This window comes from Sturnira hondurensis, unplaced genomic scaffold (genome assembly GCF_014824575.4).
Source record: "Sturnira hondurensis isolate 20B ecotype Veracruz unplaced genomic scaffold, ASM1482457v3 Scaffold0022464, whole genome shotgun sequence".
NCBI lineage: Eukaryota > Metazoa > Chordata > Mammalia > Chiroptera > Phyllostomidae > Sturnira > Sturnira hondurensis.
Genome location: NW_028095095.1, coordinates 1,367,735 through 1,395,406, shown reverse-complemented (window position 1 = coordinate 1,395,406; position 27,672 = coordinate 1,367,735). Strand labels below are relative to the sequence as shown.

At 46.5% G+C, this 27,672-nt stretch overlaps 1 protein-coding gene and 1 long non-coding RNA gene across 2 annotated transcripts in view; both read right to left on the bottom strand.

The window, feature by feature from the left end:
* The window catches only part of CNTNAP2 (contactin associated protein 2), a 1,160,842-nt gene that overhangs the window by 320,677 nt on the left and 812,493 nt on the right, over window positions 1–27,672 (bottom strand). Inside the window, exon 14 of the mRNA XM_037035585.1 lies at window positions 16,007–16,163. Within this exon, the coding sequence (XP_036891480.1) occupies window positions 16,007–16,163 (157 nt within the window). The remainder of the gene's footprint in view (window positions 1–16,006; window positions 16,164–27,672) is intronic.
* LOC118979487 (uncharacterized) lies at window positions 1,734–12,807 on the bottom strand. Its single transcript, XR_005064923.1, has 3 exons — window positions 12,710–12,807; window positions 2,800–2,807; window positions 1,734–1,745 (listed from the first exon to the last, which is right to left on the bottom strand). It is a non-coding gene; the product is annotated as an uncharacterized LOC118979487 (long non-coding RNA).

Below are 27,672 nucleotides of genomic sequence, written 5' to 3'. Positions count from 1 at the left end.
AGCATTACTGGGGAAACCAGAGGCATCCCATGCGTTTTATACTCCCCGAAACTTTGGTGCATTGAATATGTAACAAATTCAATGTTACGTATCTTATTCTGATAACAAGACTTTGGCACTATATGGTTGTTCATTTTTATCTACTTTCTCTGTTCTTTCTCGGAACCTTTTTTGCATCCTCCTTATCAGTCCCCTTTCCACACGTGTTCTGTGTCCTTCTGATCCACAGGCGTTGGCTGATGCCTCTGCCGGGGTCTCCCTCAGGGGCTCCTGTGTATGACAGTTCCCGAGCTCTGCACCAGGCTCCTGGGAGGACAGGCTAAGGCACGCTCACCTCCTTCATCTTCGTCAAAGAGCTTTCAGCACCGTGATGCCCTCTCTGAGACATCTTCCCTCTTTATTTTTAGCTCTCTGTCCCACTGCCCAAGTCCCCTTTCTCTCCAGAGGAAGGACAGCATTACGGTTAAAGGCATCATTAGCTTGCCTCTGTTCCTCCCATTCACTGCTTAGTAATTGTGTGGTCTCAGGCAAGTTAATCAACCTATCCAGGCCTTGGTTTCCTTATTTACTAGCGTCTACTAGGGTTGCTGTGGGGATGACATGGAGAGATGCAGTGAGGATCCTCACTGATGCGGTGCTCAGTGAGGATGACGTGTAGATTGCCCACGCAGTGCTCAGGGCGGAACTCGGCGTTTGGGAAGCTTCAGCAAAGGCTCAGAACAGTCCAGTGTGTAGTACGGTCTAGCTCGGAAATGTGTTGCCTGGGGAACCGTGGCTGCTCTGACATCATAAACTCGTTTTCTCACAGGTCCAGAGGCCAGAAGGCTAAAATCCAGTTGCCTCCAGGGTCACACTCTCTTCGCAGGGCCCGGGGGAGAAGTGTTCCAAGCCCTTCCCTCCCATCCTGGTGTCGGTGGCAATTCTGGGTGTTCTGGGCTTGTGGCTACATCACTCCGATCCCTGCCTCCGTCCTTACACGGTGCTCCCCTCGTGGGGACGTCTTCATTCTCTTCTCTGTGTGTGTCTGTCTCGGTGTCTCTTCTCCTCTTCTTGCAAGGACACTTGTATTGGGTTAGGGCCCGCCTTCATCTTAAATTGATCACATCTCCCAAGACCCTATTTCCAAATAAGACCCCGTTCCCGGGATCTCCTAACACTGCAGTTAGGACATCTTTTTAAGGGACGTAGTTCAGCCCATAACGGCAGGGAGGGGATTCTCTCACTGGATAGTTTGTTTTTTCTTCCTTCCCTCCCTCCCTCCCTCCTTCCTTCCTCTTTTCTTCCATTGTTCTTCATATACAACACTCATCAAATTCCCTACCCTAATTCCCCATGTTCAGGTTCCTCCGTACCGGATATGCCTCAGGTGGGGTCTAACTGATGATTATTGTAGAGTGCTCTTATCTGAACACTTGATAAAGGTGACTTTTCGAGTATTTTATTTTGTTGTATATTTTGGTAGCCACATTATACTGATGCTGCACATTAACCATGAAATAAATTATAACGAGCTGATTTTTATATCCTTTCTTTACTAACAACTCATAATCATCTCTTGGCCCTTGGCCCTTGGCCTTGAACCTGCTTCTCTGTTTCTGAATGCGGGCTTGAGAAAGCTGACACTGCTGAGTGTGGTCGAAACTGCTCCTGGAATTAAAATGGATGGGCAGTCACGGGCAGCACTGGGCGGGGGCGGGGTGGGGGGGGTGAGTGTCTTCTCGGCTTTGTAGCCCGGACCAAGCATCCTGGGGGAAAGCAATGATGGATGCCTCTGATGCAGAGAATAACCCACCACTAGAAAAAGGTCCAAGCTGCCACCTGCACTTGGTCCCATTCTTCCTAGAGCGCCTACCCCAAGGAGCCGCCCCTGAAAACCTACCAGTACCTTCGCGGAAGACTGAGGGGGGTCTGAGTCCTTCAAAACGAGGGCAAGGTGGGCACGGGCAGCGGCCTGCCCAGCGCTCCAGCCTGACTCTTCAGAAGGCTGCCATGTTAGTTAGCATCAATGACGGATTTCTCCCAATGTATTTGAAAAGATTTTTAAATTTTTATTTTTATAAGATTTTGCTTATTTATTTTTAGAGAGTGGGGAAGAGAGGAAGAAAGAGAGGTGGAGAACACCGATGTGAGAGAGAAACATGGATCGGCTGCCTCTCATACGCACCCTGACTGGGGACCGAACCCGTAACCCAGGCACGGGCCTGGACCGGGAATCCAGCCGGGGTGTGACCTTTCGGTTTGCAGAGCGATGCCCAACCACCGAGCCCCACCGGCCGGGGCAGACTTCTCCCGACACGGACTGTGAAGGACAAGCAGGTCGGGCACAGTCAAAGCCCACACACGTGTGCAGAAACGAGAAGCCGCCCTTAACAAGAGAGACTGGCTGCTTCCTGTCGCTGTCCTTCTCTCCTTCCCCTCATTCCTTAATTTGTTTCCCTCCTGTCTTCATTTCCTTCCAATGTTTGTAGTTTTCATTGACACGCACACTTAAAATGTAACAAGAATTGAATGTGATGACTGTAACGCCTTCTCTACTTGAAACACGTACTATGGGTGTTGTACGACGGGGTGACGTGTATACGGCTAATTGGGACCCCACAGGGTCATCCCTAACAACTTCCTCGACGCGCTTTCTTTTTCTAGAAGTGTTTACAAGTTCTGTCTGACTTGCAAGATGCGCACTGTGAAGCCCCACCCCTACGTCTTAGGGTCAGTCTCTGTCCAGGTCAGTGAATTCCTCTCCTGCTCTTGAGTTATGCCCTCTGTGCCTAACACGCACGCAACCCACCTCTGTTGAACAAAGCCACCTCATTCCCTGTTTATCTGACCCACTGTCCCCCCGTATTAGGTTTGCAAGTTTCTGAAACACAGACGCCTAAGAAAATAATACAAACATTGCATAAAACACGAATGTTCACAAAATTCTATGGGTAGATATTACTAATCTCATTTTATAGATGAAGAAACTAAAAGAAGTTAAGTGACTTCCAAAGCCTACAGCTAATACACAGCAGAGATGGAATAATTTTTTGTCATTAGAACCAACAGAATAGATAATGGAGACCCACTCAATAATTGGTTAAATGAATAAAACCAATGAGTCTAGAAAAATCTATTCTGTAACGGACTCTTGCATCAAAGGCCTTAGGAAACAGGCTAGTTTCCATGCACTGCAGTAAGCTGACCAAACTAACCCCCACAAATAACACTGGAACTATGACTGTGCTCATTACCTCCCAGGCACTGACCTTGCTATGACAGGCCAGCTCCGATGGAGTTCAGGCTGTCTGAACCAGGAGGCAGTCAACAGGCTGAAAACAGCAGACTGAGGCCAGACTGAGAATGGCCTGAAGGCAGGCTTGGCTATTACAGTTGCACATCCCCTAATGCCCCTAACATCCCTCTTTAATTCATTAGTTCTTATGAAAAAGACGATGGGGAAAGCCCTCGTTTCCTAATCAGTTTTCTGCTTATCAATGAACATTTTTTAAAAGGATGGGAGCAGGAACAGGTCTGTGAAACTGTAATGCTGAAGGAACCAAGAATATGTCTTTCTAAATCTCACTTTCCGTGGGAGGCATACAAATTGAGGCTACCCACCAACCTGTGTGTCTGAGGACCCCTGGCAAAGGTCTGGCACAGGCCCAACATATGGCAGGGACTCAGACGGGGGTCAAATGAGTGGATGCAAATGAGCGTTTCTGAGTTTCCCAAGTTCCTATCAGCAGCAGCATAATTATCCCTTTGAAGAAGAGCCAATCACAGGGAAGAACAGGCAACCAATTCCTACTGCTGCCATGGTGAAGTACCACACACTAAGTGACTTAAAACAACGCCGAGCTATTATCTTACATGTCTGTGGATTGCAATTCCAACACGGGTCGGCTGGGCCAAGAGCATGTTCTCGGGATGAATTTCCTTCCACAGCTCCTGTTGGGGAACCCACCTCCTTGCCTTCTCCAGGCTGTGGAGTTGGGGGGCTACACTCCTCAGCTCATGAACCCACCCTTTCATCTTCAGAAACAGCATCTCTCTGCTCCTGCTACCTTCCTCAGATTTCCTTCTGACCACAGCTGGAAGAGTTCTCCATTTTGAAAGATTCACATGATTAAAATGGGCCCACCCTGATAATCCAGGATAATCGTGTCTGCAAAGTCCCTTCTGCCATGGAAGGTGACACAGTCACAGGTTCTGGACATCTCGGGGGACACTATCTTGCCTGCTGTACCAACCTACAGTAAAGGTGCACCTTTATCGGTGCTTCCAGAGATACGTGGGAAAGTATTATTATCCACGCTCACCTCCTTGAATTTTCTAAACATCCTGCATTTCCATCTCAATCATTTATCATCCTGCATAGAGTAACGTATTTCACGATAATTTCAGGCAGTAAATTAGACTAACACAATTAACATGCTTCTAAAAATTAATGAAATTATTACACATCACATATAGTATGTTTCACACACACATGAGGTCTGTCCAGAAGGTATCCAGCCATGGAATATGAAAAATAGAGACATTTATTGAAGAAGATACAAGAGACAAGAAAGGCTGTACATAGGACGAGGACATCTCAGTCCCCTTCAAGTCATGACCCGCTTGAAGAAATCGGATTCATTGGTAGTGGTTTGAATCAAGTCACTAGCAACTGTAGCCCGATGTTGCTTCTGCTCTGGTAGCAGAAGCCGCCGAACAAATTTGACACGACACGTTGTACGCCAGGATCCTGTGTCAAAATCTCGGACACAGTAGCTTTTGGGATCCCCAGATCGGCTTCTAGTTTTTGCACTGCCAGTCACTGATCTTTGTTGACTGCAGCCTGCACACGTTCAGCATTCCCAGGTATTCTGTTTGTTCCAGGCCCTCCAGAAAGTGGATCACTGTCCACAGATTCTTAACCTTCTTTGAAACATTTGTGCCACACTTTTATTTGCACTGCACTCATTGCACTGTCCCCAAAAGTCCTCTGAATCATCTGAATATTTCTGAGGAGAATATGCAAGTTAACACAAAATTGGATGCAGATTGGTTGCTCTACTTGCTCAGTCATTTTGAATGTGACGGCCACACAGTACACACGTTCACCTTTGGCATCTACCGCCCCACTGACTAGTACAGTGAAGTCGTCATTGTTCATGCCTGCGCATTCCAGTCCACCCTCCGTGGCTGCCAGGTTACATTGGTGTTGTGCAAACCGTTCTCGTTCTACTAACAATGGCTAGATTTTTTCCTGTACAGACATTAAGTATGCATACATGTTTAGTATATGTGTGTATGTGTAAATGTGTATGTGAGTACACATTTACATATTACCACAGATATAAATTATTAGCAGTTTCAACCCTGTCTTGGTTAAAGTACAAAATAACTTTCCAACATTTGCTACACGTAGAAAAAAAAATATCCACAAAGGCTCAAATGTAGGTGTGTACCTGTGTATGCTTATGATTCATGACCAAAAAAAGTTCACAAACCCTAAAAAAACTTAAATCTCTAAATAGCTACCAGTTTAATTCAGCTTGCAAACAGTTACTAAACACAGGGGATTTACAAACACAAATGAGGCCCCGTGTTTGGCCTCATGATGCTTCTGATTTGAGAGAGAAGACCAATAGGTAAGTAAATAATTGCAAGGAAGACACAAAGTAACTTTACAATAAGCTAATCTGCTTGGGAGTCCAGGGAAGCAAGCTCTTAATGGGCCTTTCCTACACACTGGGAGTGTGGGCCGAGGAGGAGGGGTTTCCTGGAGAAGAAGATTTTCAGTGGGAATGACATTTGATCATCAGGCGTGTGGTGAGCTATTTCATGTTCAGCTGGACCGGCGATGAGAAAGCTCCAATGGCCGTGATGTTGAGTGCAGTGGAGCTGAGCAGGTAAGGTGAGGAGAGATCTGGAACTCTTGTAGGGGTAACCGAAGGAGTTTGCACTGAATCATGAACGTAGTAAGGAGCTTCTGAAGGTGTGCCAACAGGATACTGACAAGTGGTGCCCTCGTGAAGAATTTACAGCGGGGACAGCACTGTGAGTTGCCTCCTAATACTCATCTCCCCTTCTGTGGTGACAGAGCCCTGATTAGCGAGGCACATTTGTCACATGCACACCCCGGGAAAGGCTCCGTAGTCAGACATCTTTGCTGGCAGATGTGGTCATGCAACCAAGTTCCAGCAAATGGTGTGTAAATGGAAGTTCTACATAAAGCTGTTTTCAGAGACAGAAGTCATGCTTTCTTTTCCCCTCTCTGTCTTCCACCTGGAATGAGAATGTGATGGCTGGAGCTTTAGAAACCTTCCTGGATCCCGAGGATGTGGTCAAACCTGAAAAATGCTAGAGCAGACGACTGGAAGGAACATGAGAGTCTTTTACACAAAGGGAAACAAACTTTCTTCTTCTCTAAACTGCTCTTATTTAGGTTTTTCTGAGGGCAGCTCAACCTTACCTGAAATTGGTGACTCTCAACCTTGGTTACATACTTGAAACCTCAAGTGTTTGCAAAATACAGTGGCCAGCCTGCTCCCCAGAGATTCTGATTTCATTGCTCTGAGGCAGGGCCTGATGACCAGTAATTCTGAACACTTTTTAGATGATTCTAATTTACTTGAGGCCAAACACTGCTAACACGGTAATATACTATTTTTAGGACTATGAGACACACTGGACCATAAGACGAACCTAGGTTTTAGAGGAGGGAAATAGGCCAAAAAATGTTTGAAGCAAAAAATGTGGTAAAATATTTAATAACCTGTGACCTCACTCCACTGCTACATTTGGACTACCAGATGCACCCCTACCTCCTCCCAAATTTGGTGGGGTGCGTCTTATAGTCTGAAAAATACGGTATTTGTAGGATCAGGAAAGCTTCAAGGTTGGAAGTTACTTAGGAAAGCTGTTGCAATACTGCCCAGACCTTACATTTAGGACAGAGACAAGTCATATGACAGACAGGGTCAGGTGTCTGTGACAGGAAAGGTGGGTGGTGTGGTAGGGAAGGTGTGCCGATGAGCTTCAGGTGCAATGATTAGACCCCTCGGTGGGACAAAGAGCGAGCGAACAAATGCACTGTCTCCAATGTGGCACCCTCCACGACCCACAAGTACAATGCGCTTCAAAACTGCCTCATCAGCACTTTGCTTCTTAACTTGATCCTTTTTATCACTAAGGAGGATGAAATTTTATCCCTGAAAATATAATAGATTCCCCTCTTTCCATCACATGTCGGGGAGAGGAATGTGGATGGAAAAGAACTGTGCTTTCTCAAAAAGCTCCCTTGGATCTCAGTTCTGTTTTGCTCAGTATCACTAAATAATCTCTCCTGTTCAGAAGCACTTAGCATTCTGCTGGTGGGTCGTGTCTATTTCAGGAACCTGTAGCGCACACCGAACGTTTGGCTGGCTCACACCTGATTAATCCCCCTCTCTTTCCTGTCATCAATATTAGTTAGGGGCACTGGTCAAACTGTATTGACACTCTGCTGACACCATCTCTGGTGCCCAATTACCTTCCTGTCACGACACAATCCATGGGCTGCCAGGAGGATTCTCTGCTGTGCCAAGCAAGTTGGCACCAACATACCCCTGAGACAGATTATAATGCATCATTTTTATGCGTCTCCCGAAACTAGGAAAGACATCACCCTCTCGCCACTGCCCATGGGTCCTTTAAGGCGTGGGCTGCTTTGTATCCTGAGTTATGGACCCAGCACCTGCCTACGGGAGCCTCGCTGCTGTTCCTGCTTCATGTCCTGGGGTGAATTGTTTTGGTCAGTTTAGCGACCAGAAGAGAATGCCGCCCAACTGATGTCAGTACCGCTCACGACCTCACGCTTCTACACCAAGCATGGTGAACAAGAACACTGGTATGTTCACCCCGAGATACACTGGGGGATGAGGGGATCCATATCCTAAGCAAGACCCCAGAGGCATTAGAACCATGAACATGAGTTTCGGAGCATTCAGATCAATGAGGAAAAGCCACTGCTTCGCACGTGGCTACACAGCCCGTGGCAGGAGCTCTCCGTCTCACCGTGGGGCAGGCTCCATCCAGGTTTCCTAGGGATGCGCCCCGGCCCTGGGGCCGGCAGAATCCAGAACGGGGACGGCGCCTTTCTGCTCATCTGCGTGTTCTCAAGGGAACAGCACAACCTCCTGTTGTGACAGGTAACAGGATACCTGTGGGAGCCTGGTCTGTTATTTTGGTTTTCTAATCTACTTAAAATGTTTTAACTGAACAGGTTATACATAATCACAGCAGAAAACCGAGAGGATAAACAAGACACACAATGGGATAAAGACAGTCTCCCATAAACCCCTCATTCTTAGTCCACTGTGCTAATAACTACCATCAGTCACTTATTCTGTGTGGTTGCCAGAGAATTTCTGTGTATGTATAAAAACTATGAACCTATATGCATTTTTTAAGAAAACAGACTTGCACTGGACACACTACGCTCCAATCCGCCCTTCCCCTTGGCCACCCTGCTGTGCGAGTGTTTGCACATCCAGCTCCTTCCTCTCACTGGCTAGTAACAGTGACATATCTCACACTCTATTACTTGACGTTTCCATATGGGTTTGCTTGGTTTTGACTGCTGAAAAGAAGGAAAATAAAATCTTGATACTTATACGTGATTGTTTTCAGATAAGAGAATAAATGCTATCTAGCAAAGGGTTTGGTCAAAGAATTTCTGCACTAAAGTTGGGATAGAAATTTACAAATTTAAATAGGTGGCTTCCTTGACTTCTCTCCCCCCGAGACGAAAGGTTACAAAATATTACTGGGCTGATGCTGCCCCTGCACACACTGGGTCACACTGCTGTCACTCAGGGAGTGTGACTAAGACTGAATCCAGACTTGGGAAAACATACCCCCAAACCCAAGTACCCAGAACAGGCTACCAGGATGGCCTGTTCTTGGCCATGGCGGTTAGCACAGCTCTGCCTCTGTCTTAAGCTGAGAACTTTCTCCTAAAGAGGAAATCAGTATCTGCACTACCAGTCAGCCCGAGAGACAAACGTTCCGCCTTGGGAACAGGGGCGGGGCTTAGGACAGGGAGGAAGGACAGCCTCTGGGGAGGTTCCCATGTGGAGCCAAACGTTCAGGGGTGCCTGTGGTCTCCGAGAGTGGCTGCTTCGGGCGGCAGATGGAAGGTTCTCTCAGAGCCATACTCCTGTAAGCCCAAGCCTTCAGCCGGGTCTCCCTGAAAGACACGGTGGGGTTTCCGCAGTGTGGGGTGTGACTGGGGAGCTCTTTCCCTCTGCAGGCGCATCAGCAGTAGTCAAGACTGAGACGGCGTAACCAACAGACAAGAGTCTCATAGGAAGGGGCCTCAGCAGCAGAGGTGACTCCAGACGGGCAGGTTGGAGGGGAAGGACGGAGAAGTCATTCTCAACCCGCTCTGAGGCTGCGTGCGTCGGGGACACCATGAGGTCGCTGTGGGTGTGTGCGGCTGCATGCAGTGTGAGGTGGGGCACGGGCAGCACAGTCACAACAGGCGTCATCAGTGAAACACAGATGCGCGTTCCCACTTCCGAGTATCCTGTCGTTTACACTTCCTACCTGCCACAGAGCGTGGGTGTCACTGCTGTTTGTTTCATGCGAAGCCTTTTGTAACCCGTCCAAGGTCTCTGAGCTGGCAAGCTGCAGAGCTAGGATTCAAAATCAGGTCACACTAGGAACATAATTTGAACCTGTTTACGACACACCTACTTCTGATGTAAAAGCAAAACAAGAGATTTTAAAGAGTCAGCAGCACCAGAGTGGAGTAAGAGCACACGTTAAAAACGAAACTGGATACTCATGCTCACAGCAGCATCACTCACAGTCGCTGAGATGTGGAGGGCACCCGAGTGTCTCGTGACGGATGAACAAGCGAAGCGCATGCGGTCTGCACGTCAGTGGGGCATCTCTCAGTCCCGGAAAGGAAGCAGACTCCGGCACACACTCCAGCACAGAGGAACCCGAGGGCCTTCTGCTGAGTGGTGTGGGCCAGTCACAGAAAGACAGACACTGTGTGCTTCCACCCTTATGAGGAACTAACCAGTCGAATTCACAGAGACGAAAAGAATGGTGGGGGCTGGGGGAGGGAGCAATGGGGAGTCACTGACCAATGGGGGCAGAGTTCGGTTGTGCGGGAGGTGGATGGTGGAGACGGTGTACTGCAGCATGAATGCACCCAGTGCTCCTGAGCCGTGAACTTAGCAATGCCAGGAGAGGACATTTTATGTGTATTTTGTCACAATAAAAAGTTGGAAAAGTGAAATTACACTGTATGTAGTGCATAGGTTAAAAACTTTACAGAGTTGATGTTTGCTGTGTAATCTCCAAGCATAGTGTGGAGTTTGCCTGCCCCAGGTTCGCATCTGGGCTCTACCACGTGTTACCTGTGTGACCCGGGGCAGGTAACTTACCTCTCTGGGCTTACTGTCCTCATCAGCAGTTGGAATGCAATTCAAGCCTGGCATCTATGAGTGTAACTAACACTCAGAAAGTGCTCACCACCGTTATTTGAACAACAGGAGGAATGAGACCACTCAGACAAGTACTTCACTTTGAGTAAAAGTGAACCTGACACATGGAAAAATGTTAAGAAGGTTAGAGGAAATGGTTTCAAGCAATGAAAAAATATATGATGATCACTTTTCAAAATATTTAGTGGCTAGTTGTTGGAGAACAGGCTGACCCAATAAGGACCAAGTTTCTGGCTGTAAACACTGCGGGGGATTGGTGGCCGGCAAACCTGGACCATGGACCATGGACCACCTGGACCACGCATCATTCTGGCCCCAGAAGAAAAGCCCTACAGAGAAGCCAATCCCATTTGGGGTCGGAGGAACAGGGCACAGGAGCAGAGTGCTTGTCTGGCCCTTCTCATCTCGAGCTGGGAACTGCTTACTAATTGGGACACAAAGAACAGGCTGACGGGTTTTTGCCTCACTAGTCTTCCTCCACGTGTGAGCTCATCTGGGCCAGGACACAACCATCAGGAATCTGGCAAGGACAGGAGGGCGCTCAAGCGGGGGAAGGCACGCTCTCTCTGCTAATTCCATTCTGGAATTGTTGATTTCAGATGTGCGCTACCGCTCACTGGGTCGGGCGGCAAGAGCCCAGGAATTACCCAGCAGTGGGCACTTAGCGGACAGAGCCCAAGGCTGGGCTAATGAGGATCTTAGCACTGCGGGTGGAAATGTTTACTGTATCTGTGAATAGCAAATCATAAATGTTAAATTAAATCCAATCTCAGAAGTAACTGTGCACAACTTCTCACAGTGTCTGTCGATCGTCAGCTGTCGAGATGGTCATCGTTCTCACCGGCCACCGCTGCTTCGCCGTGAGACCCGGCAGCGCTCTGAGCTACCAAACCATTTATCCGAGCTCCACGGCTCTGTGTTTCACTCTAGCAAATAAGAATAAATGCTTAATCTAACTTTTGGTGTTAAGCACAGAACATGTGGTCTATTGTTTAAGCTTTAAATTTTAAAACTTACATTTAGCTAGTTAAATATTAAATTCATGAATCGATAAAAAGATAAAGCCAATATGAATGCTCTTCCTTGACCGTGATATTGTAGAAACCGCGGGGCTGCAAGTCCACAAACCTAGGTCTTAGCCTTCTCTCTGCGCCTCATTTTTTGGAAATAATATAATTTTTAAACAGTAATTTAAATTTTCCCAAGCCCCAATACACCCATCTGTCATTTAAGAAAATTTTAATGATTTTAGCCTTTGTTCCATTCAACACTAAAAAGTAAAAATAACATACCCTCCTGTAATCCTGAACACTCATTTCTGACGGCGCTTTTCCCAATCTCAACACCAACTGAGAAGTGCTATCCACCTGTGTCGTGTCTTGCTGATACGAAAACTCAGAGAAGTCCAAGGCTCTGCCTGAGGCCACGTACACGGGAAGTGGTGTGGGGGAACTTTGCACCCACTTTGGTCTCGGGCCTTGGGACTCCCATGATGCACTGCGATTACGGCAAGGTTACTGGACGAGGTACCTTTCTCCACTGGACACAGCATCTAAAAGCAGGAGATTCCCCAGGATTTTTAAGTTTATGTCACAACAAGGTGGCTTCACCTGTGTGGGGGCACCGGGATTTCTGCCCTAGATTTTCCTTGTCCTGACTCGGCTCTCCTCTCTGGGAGGGACAGAAAGACTTGAAAGCAGTGACCATGGGAGCGTGCGCTCTGGGTTGCCCAGACAAAGGACCACTTAGCAAATGCTCCCCACTTCTAATCAGGGAGGCTGCAACCAAAGTCAGCTTCCTACAGGGGCCTGCCTTCTCCCTGACCCAGGACTCCCTGACGACGCTGCAGACGGCTCACCACCGCTCACCAGCCGGCCTGGTGCCCTGCGGCTGACCTTCCCACCAACACAGCCACTGTCCTTCCCGCTCTGAGGGAAGTAGGACAAGTACGGGGTTCCCTGGAACACACGCCCTTGATATCTTCAGTTCTCTTTGCGGGATGATCCCCGACTTGTAAGGTTCTCCTGACCCCCACTGCTTCCACATGGGGGACTTTGACCCGAGGCCTGCTGTGTGGCAGGTGGCAAACAGGAGGGAACTTACTTTCTACCGTCTGTTTTCATTTTTTTTAGATCCTGAGGACACTGTTTTCATTGCTTTTAGTTAGAGAGGAAGGGGAAGAGGGAGGAACATCAATGGGTTGCCTTCTGTTACACGTCCTGACTGGGGACTGAATCCACAACCTGGGTATGTGCCCTGACCAGGAATTGAACCTGTGACCCTTTGGTCTCCAGGATGACGCTCCAAACCAACCAAGCTACACTGGCCAGGGCTATTTTCATTTCTTAAGATTCACTTGGAATCATTAAAAATTGCAAGGTGAATGACATAATTAGGAATTGCAAACAGCTATGTATCCCTTACTGCACAATTTACAGGATATTTTCATATTCTATATTCTATGTAATGCTGCCCAAAATCTGGCAAATCAAGATTTATTTTTATTGTGCAGACAACAAATCTTAGTTTCTGATTGCTTAAAAGCTTCCCCCAATAACAGCGAGTCTGGGCCTGGATGCAAAGTTTCTCAGCTCCAGTCCTGCTCTTTCTCCACTGCTCCTGACGATTTTTGGAACGCACCTTTAGAAACAACTGTTCATTCCAAAACATAGAAAGCACCACAGGGCGGGTCCTCCGCCAGGTGCTGGTGAACTCAAAGACTGATAAGATGTCACTGAAAACCTTTTTTCTTGTGCCAAATAGGGGAAATTTTAATAGCTATTTATTATAAATATATTCATTATGCTTTTCCGTTTGCTCCAAGTATGATGTCTCTGTTATGAGACACAAGAGGAACTTTAGAGATGCAAAGAGGGGAGGACGTGGTGACTGACTCAGCAGAAGGAAACAGGCATCAGCACAGCCCGAGCCCCTGCGTCACTGAACACAGTGCTGGTCCAGTCAGATGGAGCCAGAGGGGCATGTGTGGGAGTGAGGCTGCTTCTCACCTGCGGTCTGAATTCAGATGTGTTCTCAGAAATGTTTTCAGATGCAAACATGTTTCTCGGAAATTTTCATTTCTCATCAGTAACCCCACCACCAGCATCCCTCTGGGTTTACATGCAATATGACATTGGCGTCTCACATTTAGTTCAAAGTCAAACTCACTGTCTACCTTGGCCCAGCTTTATTCCTCAGCTGACCCATGACCTGCTGCCTCTCCATTTCTGGGTGCCAAAGGGGGAGCCTACCCATCTCCTCTTCCTTCTTCCATAGCCGTAACTATCACGTCCTATAGACACCACTTCCACAATGTCCTCTATGTAGTTTCTCTTCTTTTTAAAATAGATGTGATTTGTTTTTAGAAAGAGGGGAAGGGAAGGAGAAAGTGATGCAGAGAAACACTGATGTGAAAGAGAAACACCAATCAGTTGCCTCTTGTACATGTCCCGACCGAGGACAACCCGCAACCCAGGCACGTGCCCTGATCAGAATGGAACCGATGACCGTTTGCTTTGTGGGACGACACCCAACCTACTGAGCCACACTGGTCAGGGCTGTGTTTTCTCTTTCCCTGATGTAGCCTTTCAATGATACCCCCTCTCTCCCCTCGCCTCGTCCATCAAGCCTGCCCCACAGGACTCACTGTCATAATACAAACCTCTACGACCCTAAAAAGAATGGAAGCTCCGATGTTGTACCTCCTCCATGCTTAGCCCTCCTGTGGTTCTCCGTTCCCCACCACGTCACACTCCAGAGCTACTGCACAGACAGCCCCAGACTGATCAGGCTTATCCATGCCTCCCCTCTAAGACCACCTGGCAAAGAAGACTGTGGCTGGCCAACTCCTGCCCTCCCAGCACCCCTCCCTGCAAGGACACTCCGAGCGCCTCCCTCTGCCCCTGCAGTTAGACCGCCATTGCCCCCACACTGGTTTTGCCGTTACGCTGCAGCGTCTTCACCAGAGCACCGGCTGCCCCACGTTGTGTATCTGCGAGCACCTTGAGGACAAAGAGCGTCCCCCTGTCGCTCACGGTATCGCCAGCACTTAGCACAGCGTCTGACCGAAATGAATTTCACTTGACTGTATGCGCTAGACCTCCCTTTCCTGAATGTCTCAACTCTCCTCTGTGGTAGGGCGAAAAGAGCTGAGCATCGTGGGGTGCCTGGACAGTGGGCCATCGGGGCAGAGCTCACACTTGTGGTCAGGAGGCTGCACCAACGTCAGCTTCCTGAAGTGGCCGTGAGTCACTAAAGAATCTGAGAGTCTTGGAACTTGGGTAAGGCCACACAACTGAAGAAACTGTCAGCAGGACATAAACCGGGGCAGGGGTTCTCGTTATCCTCCTTCACTCTTTACCCCATCCCTCGCTGAGTCCCGGCCCGGGGAGGCTTCTATCTGTATTTGTTGAGTGATGATATGAATGAAAAAGTTAAGTTCATTCAAATGTCCTTTTGATTCCATTTTCCTGATTTCCAGTCTTGGCACAGATGTGCCTGTGCATGTACACCTTTCAAACACAATTAAAAATTGAGTCTCATGATTTTCTCTTTACAACAAATCACAGTTACAGAATAATGATAGCTATTTACACACACACACACATACACACAGAGAGAGAAATTCTAAGTCGCTGCAAAATATACAGCCTTGGTAATTAATTTACTATACAAACTATTAAATGTGGCTTTTGAAAGACAGGTGGACAGCCTACCAAAAATTATGTAACTTTATAATCAGAATTAGTGTTCAGTTAAAAAAGGAATAAACTTGCACATTGCTTTCTAAAGAGTGTGAAACCGAGGCGACCGAAGCCAACTGTGGTTGGCCACACGGGGCAACAGCAGGGCTATGGTCTGCGCCAATGCTGGAGGCGGGGAGGGGGCGCAAACCCCCATGTCTCCAAAGCAGGTGCAGGACGTGTGCTTCTGGGAAGAACCACGCTGAGGTTTTTGGTTTTCCACCTCAACTTACGGGGCCTCCGGTTTTCACAGAGAAGGGCAGCTGGTTTTATCTCTGCCTTTAACACAGGCCCAGCCATTCCCGTGAAGCAGGAAAGCCATAGAGGGATGAAAGAAACCCAGACACACCCTTCCTGACCCGATTTCTACCCAAGTCAGACACAGCGCAAGGCCTGAAAGGACGCGGAAGAGCAAGCCCTGTCACCAGGGGCGAGAGAGAAGAACGGTATTCCTTTCCCTCCCACGCCCCCTTCTTTTCTTCGTGTCCAGCCACTGAAAGCAAATGTTGCAGGAGGTGACGCACTGACCATTGGAGACTGTTGCTGGGAACGCTCTCACTCACCTGCACGTGGCCTCCTGCCCACAGGCTGCCCCCTCCATTGTCCCAAAGCAGATTGAACCATGCAAACCACTGCCCACTGCAGGGCTCACTATTTTCCCCTCTGGATAATATATGAACACGTCAATTACAGTCTGCCTACTTCTAAATGTGCACCCCTCCTCTCTCACTGGCTGGACGGAGCAGCACAGGGAGGGCGAGCGTGTGTGCGTGCGCGGTGCGGCGAGGCACTCACCACTGCTTGTAGTCCGCGTCGCAGTTGCAGTAGTACTTGGGGTCTGTGCAGTTGCGCTCGATGCCGCAGGCACACTTCTGGACTCCGGGCGCGGAGCCTCCCCAGTAGTAGTGCTTCTCGTTGGCTTTGCCGACCCACCAGGTGTAAGGACTTCCATCTGCGAGAGAGGGGAGAGGCGTGCTGAGAGGGGAGGAGGAACGAGCCAGCAGAGCACCTCACTTCCCCCACCTTCCCCAGGAGCGGCGCTGCTCTCTGAGCGACTGACCGTCACTTATCCCTCCTCTGAAAAGCAAATGTATCTCCATGAGAGGAGTATTTAATTAAAAATAGCAGAGGGGGCTGTAAGCCCAAATGGTCCCAGCAGGATATGCACCTCTTTCCTCGAAAGAAACATTGACAGTCAGGAAAGAGCCTGGAAAGGGCTGTGGAAAGGGCCCGGAGGGGGCACGTGCACAGGAAGGCATGCTGGGGCACAGTGACCGCAGTACACGGCCAAGTGCACGACCGCTCATGCTTCTCTGTGAAATGACAGTCACGGAGGTTACAGAATGCTAGAGCGGCCTGTGGACCTCCGCTGTATTTTAGTGTGACCCCCTCCCTGTACAGGTAAGGGACTCAGGTGGGGAAAGGTGAAGCGAGTCTTTCAAGTGCACAGCAGATGAGCTCCCAAGCCAGAGTCTGATGCTGTGCCTTCCAGGACATTGTACAATGCTCTTTATACACAGTGCACTTTCCTTTATTATTTGGCTTATGACTCAATCACTCACTCATTCAGTGGAGGACAGCGATTCAGATTGAGAGCACGTTTTAGTAAGCGTCACGGACACAGAGGCAGATGAGTGAGGGTCACGGAGGGAGAGCCCCCAGAAGGGCTAGGATGTCTGAGCTACATCTGAAAGGCTGAGTGGGGGTCACCAGGTGGGCAAGGACGTGAGAGGTAAGGCCCCGGGCAAAGGCTGCAGAGCGATGCAGTTCTACGTGGAGAGTGGATGCAGAAGTGCGCACATGTACAGTGGAATAGGGCCAGCGGGATACGCCTGAAAGGGGCGCGGGTGTGGGTGGTAATAAACAGCAGGTAAAGGCCACGTCACAAAAGTGCTTGGTCCACATACGAAGTTATTTTGCACTGGTTTATTCTTGCTTTACAGTGTTTGTTTCTCCCCTATTTAAGAAGGTTGAACTTCCTCCTGTAAGTCAAGGGAACCAGATAAAGAATTTTAAGCTGGGGATTATGATTCAACTCACAGTTTACAAGAGATAGTTAGACAAAGGCAGGTTTCTGGGGGACGAAGGCAGAGCAGCCAGAGGTGCTGCTCCGAGATGGGTACGGGGAGAGAGAATAAAACAGCAGTGGGAAGGGAAGGGGAGAGGAACTCCAGGAGGTGTGGCCGGTTTGGGACTGCTGGGTGAGGGTGGTGGCGGAGGCAGAAAGAAGGTGCTGTGGGCTAATCAATCCTAGGCTACGGCTCGAGTGACTGTCGGGACAGTGAGGTGCTACACGGAGGGAGGTAAGATATACAGGGGGATGAGGGGTTGGGGGAAGGCCAAAGGAAGGATGGAAGCTTGATACACGGAACAGGGATTGGCCACAGTCGTCTGGATTGCAGGAGCATCTTCTGGGCTGAAAATCTCATTTGAGGAACGATCAAGGTAAACCAGAAAATATTTATAGTGAGAAATATGCTTTTAAAATCCTTCCAATTCTGACAGCTGGTAGAAAACAGCAAGAGAGGCAGTTGGCCACCGTGGAGGTGGAGAAAGATGGCAGCCCGAGAGGGGAAAGGAGAAACGCGGGAAGGGCTGCCAGGAGAGCAGTGTGCTCAGCACTGTCTGACTTCACAGTCCCACCCACGGAGATGAGGACTCACACTTTGTCTTCTACTTACTGGGGCAGCTCGAGGGCTTTGTTCAGGAGTTTCAGGGGGAGGGAGCAGGCAGGAAGCAGCAGGCAGAGGCAGGGATGGACAGAGAGACCAAGGAGCCCTGAGAACAGCCTCCCCAGCAGGGAGCTGGGGAACGGCCGGAATATGTCGGAGGCAGTGCTGGCCAGTAGGCCAGGAAGGCTAGCCGGTCAAAATGTCCAGGTGCACGGCTACAAGTCCATAATAGGAACCCACTCCTCCCATCCCCCTCCGGAACCCCGAGCGTCCCAGTGCTGGAAATAAATGTGCAGAAAAGCCTTGCACTCAGTGAGTTATCACACCAACAGTCATGCCATCTTCGCTATTAATGATGCACCAAGGTGAGTAAGGGCCACACTGGGATGGTGTGACAACTGCTGCAGTCCTTCCTCAAATCTGCCACCTGTCTGACTTAGGAACAGTTTTGGTCAAAGGTGGGTGATTTACAGTCTTGGAACTTTACTGGGACTAAGGTTCCAGCTTGCTCGTGCTCAGAAGCTGGGAAGGAGCTACTCAGACATTCTCCTACTTCAGTCAAATACCTAAATTTTCCACTTGTATTGACTTAATTTGCAAACGTTACTATTTTTCCTTTGCTGTAACCATGTATGACAACTGGATTTAAATACATACATACATATATTAGACTCCACCTGGTAAACAGTAGAGAGGGAGACTGCAGCACCTGCTGTGAACAGAGGACGCAGCCAGCTCCCCGAGACGCGGGTCCGCTCTGGGTCCTGTCTTCTGCCTTCCTGAGCCTCGTCCCAGCAGACAGGGGGCTGTGTCTGCTTTCTTCCTGCCCCTTATTTTGCTTCTCTCTTCCCTTTCCACCAGAGTAAAGCGCCCAACTTCTGATGCTTCCCAATGTTGCAAACACAATCAGTGAAAAACTCCTGTTTTCTTTTGATGCAGTCAAGAACATATAAACAAGGACGGCATAAAAAAAACCCATTGAAGGAAACTATAAAATCTGAGCCACGTCATTTGGCCTGTGGGGGACACAAGGTCTCTGCTGAGTCCATCGCTGCCCATGACACAGGAGGGCAGGGGTGGATGGTGTCAGGCCAACCTTGCAAAGGTGCCTGGCATCGCCGGGACAGACCACCTGCCCCTGACAGTGGAGGGTCGTGACCTAGACCAGCTATGCCACCATCTGTTGCTCTGCATCTTTTCGGAGGACCTGACACTAACCGTTCTTGAAGGTGTTCTGGTTGCCATCGGTGCTGCTGGAAACGAGGGGGCACCGGTGCACATGGTGAAGGGGAGGAGACGAAGCCCACACCGGAGGACTAGAGGTAACGGGCAGCCTGGCAGGACGCTCCCTCGCTCTGGCTGTACTTTAAATAATCAACGATCAACGAGGGTATACGTCTCAGAACCTCAGCTCCACTGGTGATTATTCCCCCCAGTGAGGAGAACAATCTAACAACATTAGAGTTTCATTACAGAGAGTGATGGTGAACTGTACAAACCAAAGGAACTGGCTCCGCATGCTTTACACCAATCAGAGTGGCACCAGTGGAGGAAGCAGGAGGCTGCTAACTGGCGGCCTGCCCTGCAGAGAAGCCGGGGCGGGGAGGCCTCACTGTCCGGGACAATGGGTGTCCAGTAGGAGCCCGAAGCTTGTTGGGAAGCCGGCAAACCTCACAGAGCAGGCCCTCGGTTCCCTGCAGGGAGGGGACCTTACCAAGCACCAGGGCAGGGGCCAAAGGGACTCACAGTGACACTTTCTTTATTTACTGCAGGGAGGTGACACATGAGTGACCAGGTAAGGGTAGCCCAGTTTCCCATTTCTTCCCCCACCTCCCACCTCTTCCTTAAACCACAATACTTTAGTCTTACGTAGCTCATGGTCTCAATTAGGGTGAGACAAAAATCAATGCTATTTTGCTTTCCTTGTTGGGATAAGAAGTTAAGTGCAGAGTAAAATGTGTTGCTGAGCTCTTTCCACATTTGCCATGAGCAGAAGAAAGCCAATCAGAAAAGTATGATCCAGGGAAAGAACAACTTGCATCCTTTGTTAGCAGTACTGGCTAATTTGGTTAAACTAAATTACTCTCATGAAAATATATTATTCCCTGACCGGGTAGCTCAGTTGGTTAGTGTCATCCTGATACACCAAGGTTGTGGGTTTGCTACTTTGTCAGGGCAAATACAAGAATCAGCCAATGAGCCCTGCCTGGTGTGGTATAGTAGATTGAGTGCAGGCCTGTGAACCAAAGTGTTACCTGTTTGATTCCCAGTCAGAGCATATGCCTGAGTTGCAGGCCACGGACCCAGTAGGGGGCGCACAAGAGGCAACCACACAGTGATGTTTCTCCCTCCATTCCCCTCTCTTAAAAAATACATAAAATCTTTAAAAAATATAAAAAAATCAACCAATGAATGTATAACCTAGTGGAACAACAAATCTCTCTTGAATAAATAAATTAAAAATTAAATTAAAAATGAATGATTAATTTGATATGCAGCAAGAAGAGAATGCTCGGATTTGTTTCGAGCAGAGAATTGCCTTAGTCCAGTGCTATGCTAATGAAGTTTTAGTTTTTGTTATCAAATCATTATTTACCTGTTAATTGGCTTTGGGGGGAAGCAGTTCAAGGCAGTAAAAACGAAAAGTTATTTTAAGACAAGAATAAGAAGTGGTTAGAAAACAAATCATTTGATTACCTAGTGCGAAGAGTTCAAGAACTTCTCCATCCTCAGAATGGGAAGGTTCCTGTTAACTTTATTAAGGAGGCGTGACCACTGGGACAAGATTAGGTAATGACGGGCCCTGCTGGGAGTTAAGGAGAGGCTGAATTTAAAAGGCGGGAGGGCAGGCTGTAGTAAAGGAGCTGAACAGGGACCGAACCAAATTTAACCACCATCCTGTTCGTCCTCACTTATGATCAGGCTTTGTTATGGTGACGCGAAAGGGAAAAGGGAGAGAGGCTCCTGGTTTCCCAAGACTCAGAGAGACCAGCGGGTTGCCCTTACTCCTGCAGGGACAGCAAGCTGCTCCCGAAACACACGGGCAACTGCAGAGGGACTTCTTGTGGGGAATGTGGCGCCGACCTGTGATGTGCACAACGGGTTCTTTGGACCTTCCGGGCTACACAGAGTAACGATTCAGTAGAATCGTTTTCTTAAATAAACAGCATCCTGGTACACTCGACGATGTGACCCAGTATGGCTGCTGGGACAAGGAATTAGTTCCACCCTCTTCTAGAGGATATTATAAAGAAGGCCATGAGGGTTTTACAGCCTCCAAAATGAAAACTGAAAAGCACCATGTTAGCTTAATAAAACCTAGTTTTATTATACCTACTACTATCTAGTTATCTACAAATTCCGTTAAAGACTCACAGGGGGCTTTTTAGCAGAGGGAATAGAACAGGTACTAAAGCAGCAGAAACCTGCCTTACAACGCTCTGCTTAGTGCCCCCTGCTGGCAGCTTCCTTACAGCCCTCCCTCTGCTCCTGTGGTCAGGCAGCCTTTGGCTGCTTGAAGCCCTTATAGGGCAGGATCCTTTTTCTGAAAAAGTGACTGGGCTCTCACAAGTCTCCCACTTCCTCCCCCTTCCATTTTTATCACAGCACCGCCAAATCACTTTTGCTCCCCTTCATCAGTCACTCTCAGCCAGCCACTCTGATCACGGTACTCCACACCCAGGTAGGAATGAATGGTGATAACTTGCTTCCTAAGTAGAGACAACTGAAGAACTGGTGTAATTCTAGAGTGTGTGTGCCGAGCACTTCGGTAGCGGTGAGAACCTTCCTTCCAATGCAAGTGACCCAGAGGAGGAGGAGGCTGGACCTTACAGGAAGTAAGCTCCAGGCGGGCTAGAGGAGGCCCATGTGCAGGTCCTGCAGCTGGGCAGAGCTGGCCCTCCAGACAGCCTGACAGCCACGATCAGGAGAGTAAGCAGGACAGCATCCCCCAGCTTCAGCATGAGAGGGGCCTCCCTGGGTTCCAGGGCCCTTGATGCTGACGAATGCCCCCATCCCCAGGTGCTGGAGTGGGAGTGGGCCATGCACGAGTCCTACAGGTGGTTCTCTGGCTGAAATGGAGGCAGCCTCTCCTGCACACGTGGGGTTTGTTCCTGTGTAGCATAGCGACTGCCAGGAGCTGGACTGTGGCAGCCCAAGTCAGTCTTAGGTCCTTATAGCAAGATGGGGGCTGGGAGGTGGTGGTCCTTCCCGCTGCCGGGAGATCAGACAGTGTACAGAGCGTTCCCAACCGACCTAAAATAACACTCTTCTGAGGTTCCCGTCTGGCCCGCAGAGTAAGACCTGCAGAGAAAGACTCTCAGAGGTGGCACTCGAGATGCGCTAACGTCCTGGAGATCCTTGTCACCTGACAGGTCTGCCCTGCACAGCCCTGGGGAAATGACCGTGTGGGTTCAGTCCGGAGAACACAGAGGCTCCACTGGGGTTCAGTCCAGGACGCGGTCTTCCAGGTGAGAGTGCACCAGGAACACCTCCATTTAAAATGCCAGTTATTTATTCTCCAGAGTAATCTGGTCATTCTAACGCTGCTTTTCTGCTAATCTACAACCGTGAGCCTGAGTCCAAATCTTGTATTTTACTATTTATGTCAGAAACGTTGAAAATAAAATAAAAAATCATATATACTGGCATTCTCAAAGATACAAAAAACTATTTCTCAAGCTTTTTATAAATTCTGTGAAATCAGCTTATTCAGCTGGATAATGATTTTCTCTTGTTTCCCATCTAATTGTATGTTGTTCTACGTTAATACACAGACCAAACAGAGTGAATCCCCAAAAGTTTGATAGAGTCATGACACACAGTGATGCAAAGTCGGGGACCTCGTCACTTTGAAGTTATGATGTAAACACTCAGTGTGGCAGTTCCACTTTCCCTCCCTGACACGAATGGCACTAAACTCGCCTGATTCAGGCTGAGAGGAAAAGAATGCAGTTTCTTAGCCTCACGTTGCATCTTTCCGAATCGTGTTGGATTTTACTATATTTCATTAATTTGAAAAGGGTCCAAATTTAGAAATGGAGAACTGAAGTTCAGATCAAAATGGATCTGAACTGAAATGTTAATTAATTGAAAATTAATTTCAATGCATAATGTTTAAATTTATTTTACTGAATTGAATTTAATAGATTTCAATCAAGGACTGATTCCACGGAGCTCAATTTGATTGAGCTGAATCAAATCACTTTGAATTCTATTCAAATGAATTAGATTCTACTAATTTGAATGGAACTGGAGTGACAGATTAGATGGGAGTTTGTAATTCTGAGCAGCATTATGGAGAACAGAACAGGCCAACCCACTCCAGGTTACCATGGCTTCAATTTTCATAGAGATCACAGCTTCTGTGGTCCCCTCAGAAACCCTGGTCAATTCCTTTGTACCACAGCCCCAGGAGCAAATGTGCTTAATAATACCAAAGTGATTGGATGGAACCACATGCTGTTTGTATAATGTAATAACACACTCCGTAGTCTTTCTCACTGGAAAAGCCCTAGCCAATTATTTTAAATATTTCTTTTCCTCTTTATAGAATAAATGAAGAGGGAATTAACTGAATCTCAGGAACCATGATTGGTGTGAGTACCGGCTGCTCCCTTTACTTTTGTTCTTCATGAAAGAACTATGTATTTAATAAAACATGCCTTATCCCAGCTCACTGTTTCATTGTCTCGAATACCCCATGCCTTCACTTTTTTTGGTTGATAAGGGTGTACCTCAGCTTGTTTTATACCTAAAAGGTGGGTATGACTTTTCAAATGAGTAGCAAAAGACTGTTTTGCACCTGAAATGACATGCTCATCAGTCGAGACTCAGGTCCTCAGTGATGGAGATAATCTGGGGAACAGGAACGAAACCGCTCTCTCTGGTTCCCAGTCAGCGGATGGACGTTTGTGACTCGTGCTTTGCAATCACAAAAGCTTCGTGCCTTGAGATGTGACAGGACACACACGTAGTAAGAAGGAAGGAATACACGCTGGGTGTCATAGCAGCAGCGCAGGCGGCAGGTCCTTGGGGTTCTGCAGAAGGGCGTGAGTACCCAGGACCCAGCTGGGCGGGACAGCCTCCGGGGGAGGCGGGCCCCACTGCCGCTTTGCTGGCAGAGTAGGGTCTAGGAAAGCAGACAGAGGATGTGAGCATTTCGGAAGCTGCCCGATGGCCAAGGTGAAGTCTGGGAACATCTGACTCCTTTTGGGAGCCACGGGGTCATCGGTGTAGCGAATCGGGGTTTCGGGTCAGATAAACGGTTGTGGGCACTTTCATGGTGGTGTTAGTTTTTAAATAATGAAGCCAGACTTTTTCTATTTTAAATGTTAAACTATTTTATGTACACAAATGTCCGTTTGTGTGTGGTATCACGAATAATGAAATAGCCTTGTACCTCGTTTACCCGTGATCACTGTTCTACAATACGCCGCTCTCTGAGCACATCACGCTTTGTTGTAGCTAATACTAATACACACTGGGCTGTGTCTAGGTTTCTGCTTGTCCAACGTGCTCTGTGAAAATGCCGTGAGGGTTGTGACTTTACCTCGACAGTGGAGTTGTTAGGTCGCATGGTTTGCACATTCTCAAACTGTTTTTCTAAAGCACGTGTGTGGACGCACAATCCCAGCAGCACTGCGTAACACTTTCAGTCAACTGAAGTCCTTAAGGATCCTCAGCATCCTGCTGTTGACTTTCCACAACTGCTGAATGACAAATACTGTCTCCCTTTGGTTTCAGTTACACTTCCTGATAACTTACGAGATTGTTTGCCTTTCATGTTTATTATTCATTTATATTTCCTTAGTTAAAAAAATATTTGTTCGTTTTTTTTGCCCATTTTCTTACTGGATTATTTTATCAACATGTAGAAAATGCTTAGGAGAACGATCTTTTAATAATTATAATAAGGCAAATTTCACTTTTTAATGGTTATTTTAGTAAAGAAATGTTCTTAATTTTATTTTGTAGTTGAATTAACATTTTCATCTTTTATTGACCTAAAATCATAAAAATATTTTTACCTACCTTATTATAAATGATTTTAAAGCTTTACTACCCCGTTTAGTTCTTTAAATTACCTGGAATTATTTTTTTATTCCTATATTAATGGAGGAATCCAGTTTGGTTTTTCCCCCGACTTTGCGTTCAGCAGAGAGAAACCCACGGAAACAGAATGAAGACCGGTGGTCCCCAGTGGCTGCGGGAGGGAGGAATGAGTTCTGAACAACTGTTTAATCCCAATGTGACTTCTTTTTGAGATGATGAGAATGTTTTGAAACTACATAAATAGAGTAGTTGCATACCACTGTGAATGCACTAAACACTCTGGAAATTTTCACTTAACGTGATGTTAATAAATCTTGCCTCAATTAAAAAGAAAAAATATCCAGCTAAGATTTTGAACCGAGTTACTCTGAGTCAATAAATAAACTGATAAAAAAATTTCATGCTTACATTATACATTTATCCTACTTATTGTCATGACAAATTTGTCTATTTTGATGTTTTAAAACATCTCTGAATAAACTGTAACTTTCTTCATAAAGGCCTTTTACGTATTTGTTAGATTTATTCAGAAATGGTACATTTTTATACATTACATATCGTAACACTTTGTGATGGTATGTATAAAGAAATACAGTGGGATTTTTTATGTTGACAGTATCTAGAAAGCTTGTTAAACTCTTTCATTAGTTCAAATAACTAATGCATCGATATTTTTAATTTCTGCAAGCCCACACTGTTATTATGAGTAATGATAGTCCCTTCCTCCTCTTCTTCTCCTTTCCCGTCTTAATGCAGCGGTTCATGTCCACTGTTCAGTGTTAGACTAAGATGGTGATAAGAATATTGTTTTTGTGTTTACTGATTTTAAGGAAAGTCCTTTTTAATGTTTATTATGATGTTACTATCACTGTTAAAAACATTCCATCTTTTTATTTGAGGGAGTTCTTTCCCACTTATCATCTGCTGCAGTTTTTTAAAACATGAGTTGATATTTAATTCAATGCTTTGTCTTTGCTTAATGAAACGATCATGTTTTCTCCCTTTTATCTGTCAGTGTGAATTGCATTTACGGCTTTTTAAAAACAGGGGTACTTGTGAAAAATAAACTTTGCTGTGGAAAATCATTACATGTAGTGCGGGATTCACTCTGCTCTTCCGTTTCGCTGCGGCGTTCAGGAAGGACGCCGCCTTGACATCTCCTCACTCAGGTTTAGTGTCAAGTTCACACTGGCCTCGAAGAATAGTCCGAGGACTGTGTAAGACTGGAGTGATTTGTAAACTATATGAGGCTAACATAATTTAATGTCTTTCATTGTTATCAAATCATATTCACTCAGAGAAGTTTATATTCTTGCATATCTGTTGTATCCACTTATGTGTTCTTTTTCTATGAACTTGTCCGTCACATGTAAACATTTAAATATACAGGTAAGGATTTGTATTTGTCTCCCCTTTTTCATTCCTACTACTATCCTTTTTATTTCTTTCTTCTAACTAGTTTAGTTAGAAGTTTATTGATTTCATTAGTTTTTCCCCCCAAGAATCAGCTTTATTAATCTTTTTGTATGTTTGATTTGTAATTCATTAATTCTTGCTTTTATATTTATTTTATCTCTTTACTTTCTTTGTATATATTCTAGGGTTCTTTGTCTAAGTTATTTTTTAAGACAGTCAGGGCGGTCTAATTTCCTAGTGTTGGTGAGAGCTTAACCATTTTAAACCTTTCTAATTTTTTAATAGATGAATTCAATACTACAAATTCTATCAAAATACCATGCTCTCTCTCATGTTTTGAACTATGTGGTTGTCATTATCATTTGGTAATTATCTAATTTTGATTATTAATTTTTATCATGCAGAAATTATTTAGAAGTGTGTTTTCAAATTTTCAATTTTATGTTAATCTGTCTTTTTTAAAGGTATCTTTTTAATGGATCAAAAAATAATAGATTATGGTCAGAGAACAAAATCTACTTTGATACCAATGATCTAAAATTTCTTGAGATTTGTTCTAAAGAGTCTAATTTGTGGTTGCTATTTTGAGATGTTTTATGTGCACTTGAAAAAAATGTTTATTCTCTAATTGTTCTGTATGTGCTCATTAACTACACTTGTCAGTTAATACAGCTCCTTAAATTAAAATGAATTAAAATGAAATAAACATAACATTCAGTTCGGCAGTCCTCTGGCCGTATGTGCTGGTGGCCACCATACTGCACGGTGTACATTTTCATCACTTGAAGTTGTTCTTTCTAAAAATATTATTGTGGTATCTCTAGGTTTCCACTGTGGAGAAGTCAAGTCTCAGTTTAATAGTCATTCGTTTTTATAGATAATCTGTATTTTCTCTCTGTCCAGCTGGGGCTTCCCCTCACTCCTGTTTGACTACATTATGACTCCTTAATCTGAATGTGCCTATTTTCTACAGTTCTTAGTTAATAATCCCTAAATTAGGGCTTTCCTTTCCTATTTCTTTTCTTCCAGAACAGCAATTAGATATGTATTTAATGTTATTTGATCCAATTTTCTTGCTCTTAATCTCTCTCACACTTAACAACTGTGTGTGTCTCTGGGGAGATGTCTGGCAAATTTCTACAGAATCTATTTTCCATTTCACTCTTCTCATTCCAGCCTTTAATTTTATCCATTAGATTATGATTTCTATAATTTTCACTCAGTTCTTTTTCAAATGCTCATTATTTGGGACAGTGTCTTTCTTAATTATATCTGTAATTTCCCCTTTAAAAACAATGCGACCCAACAATTTTAGTACAT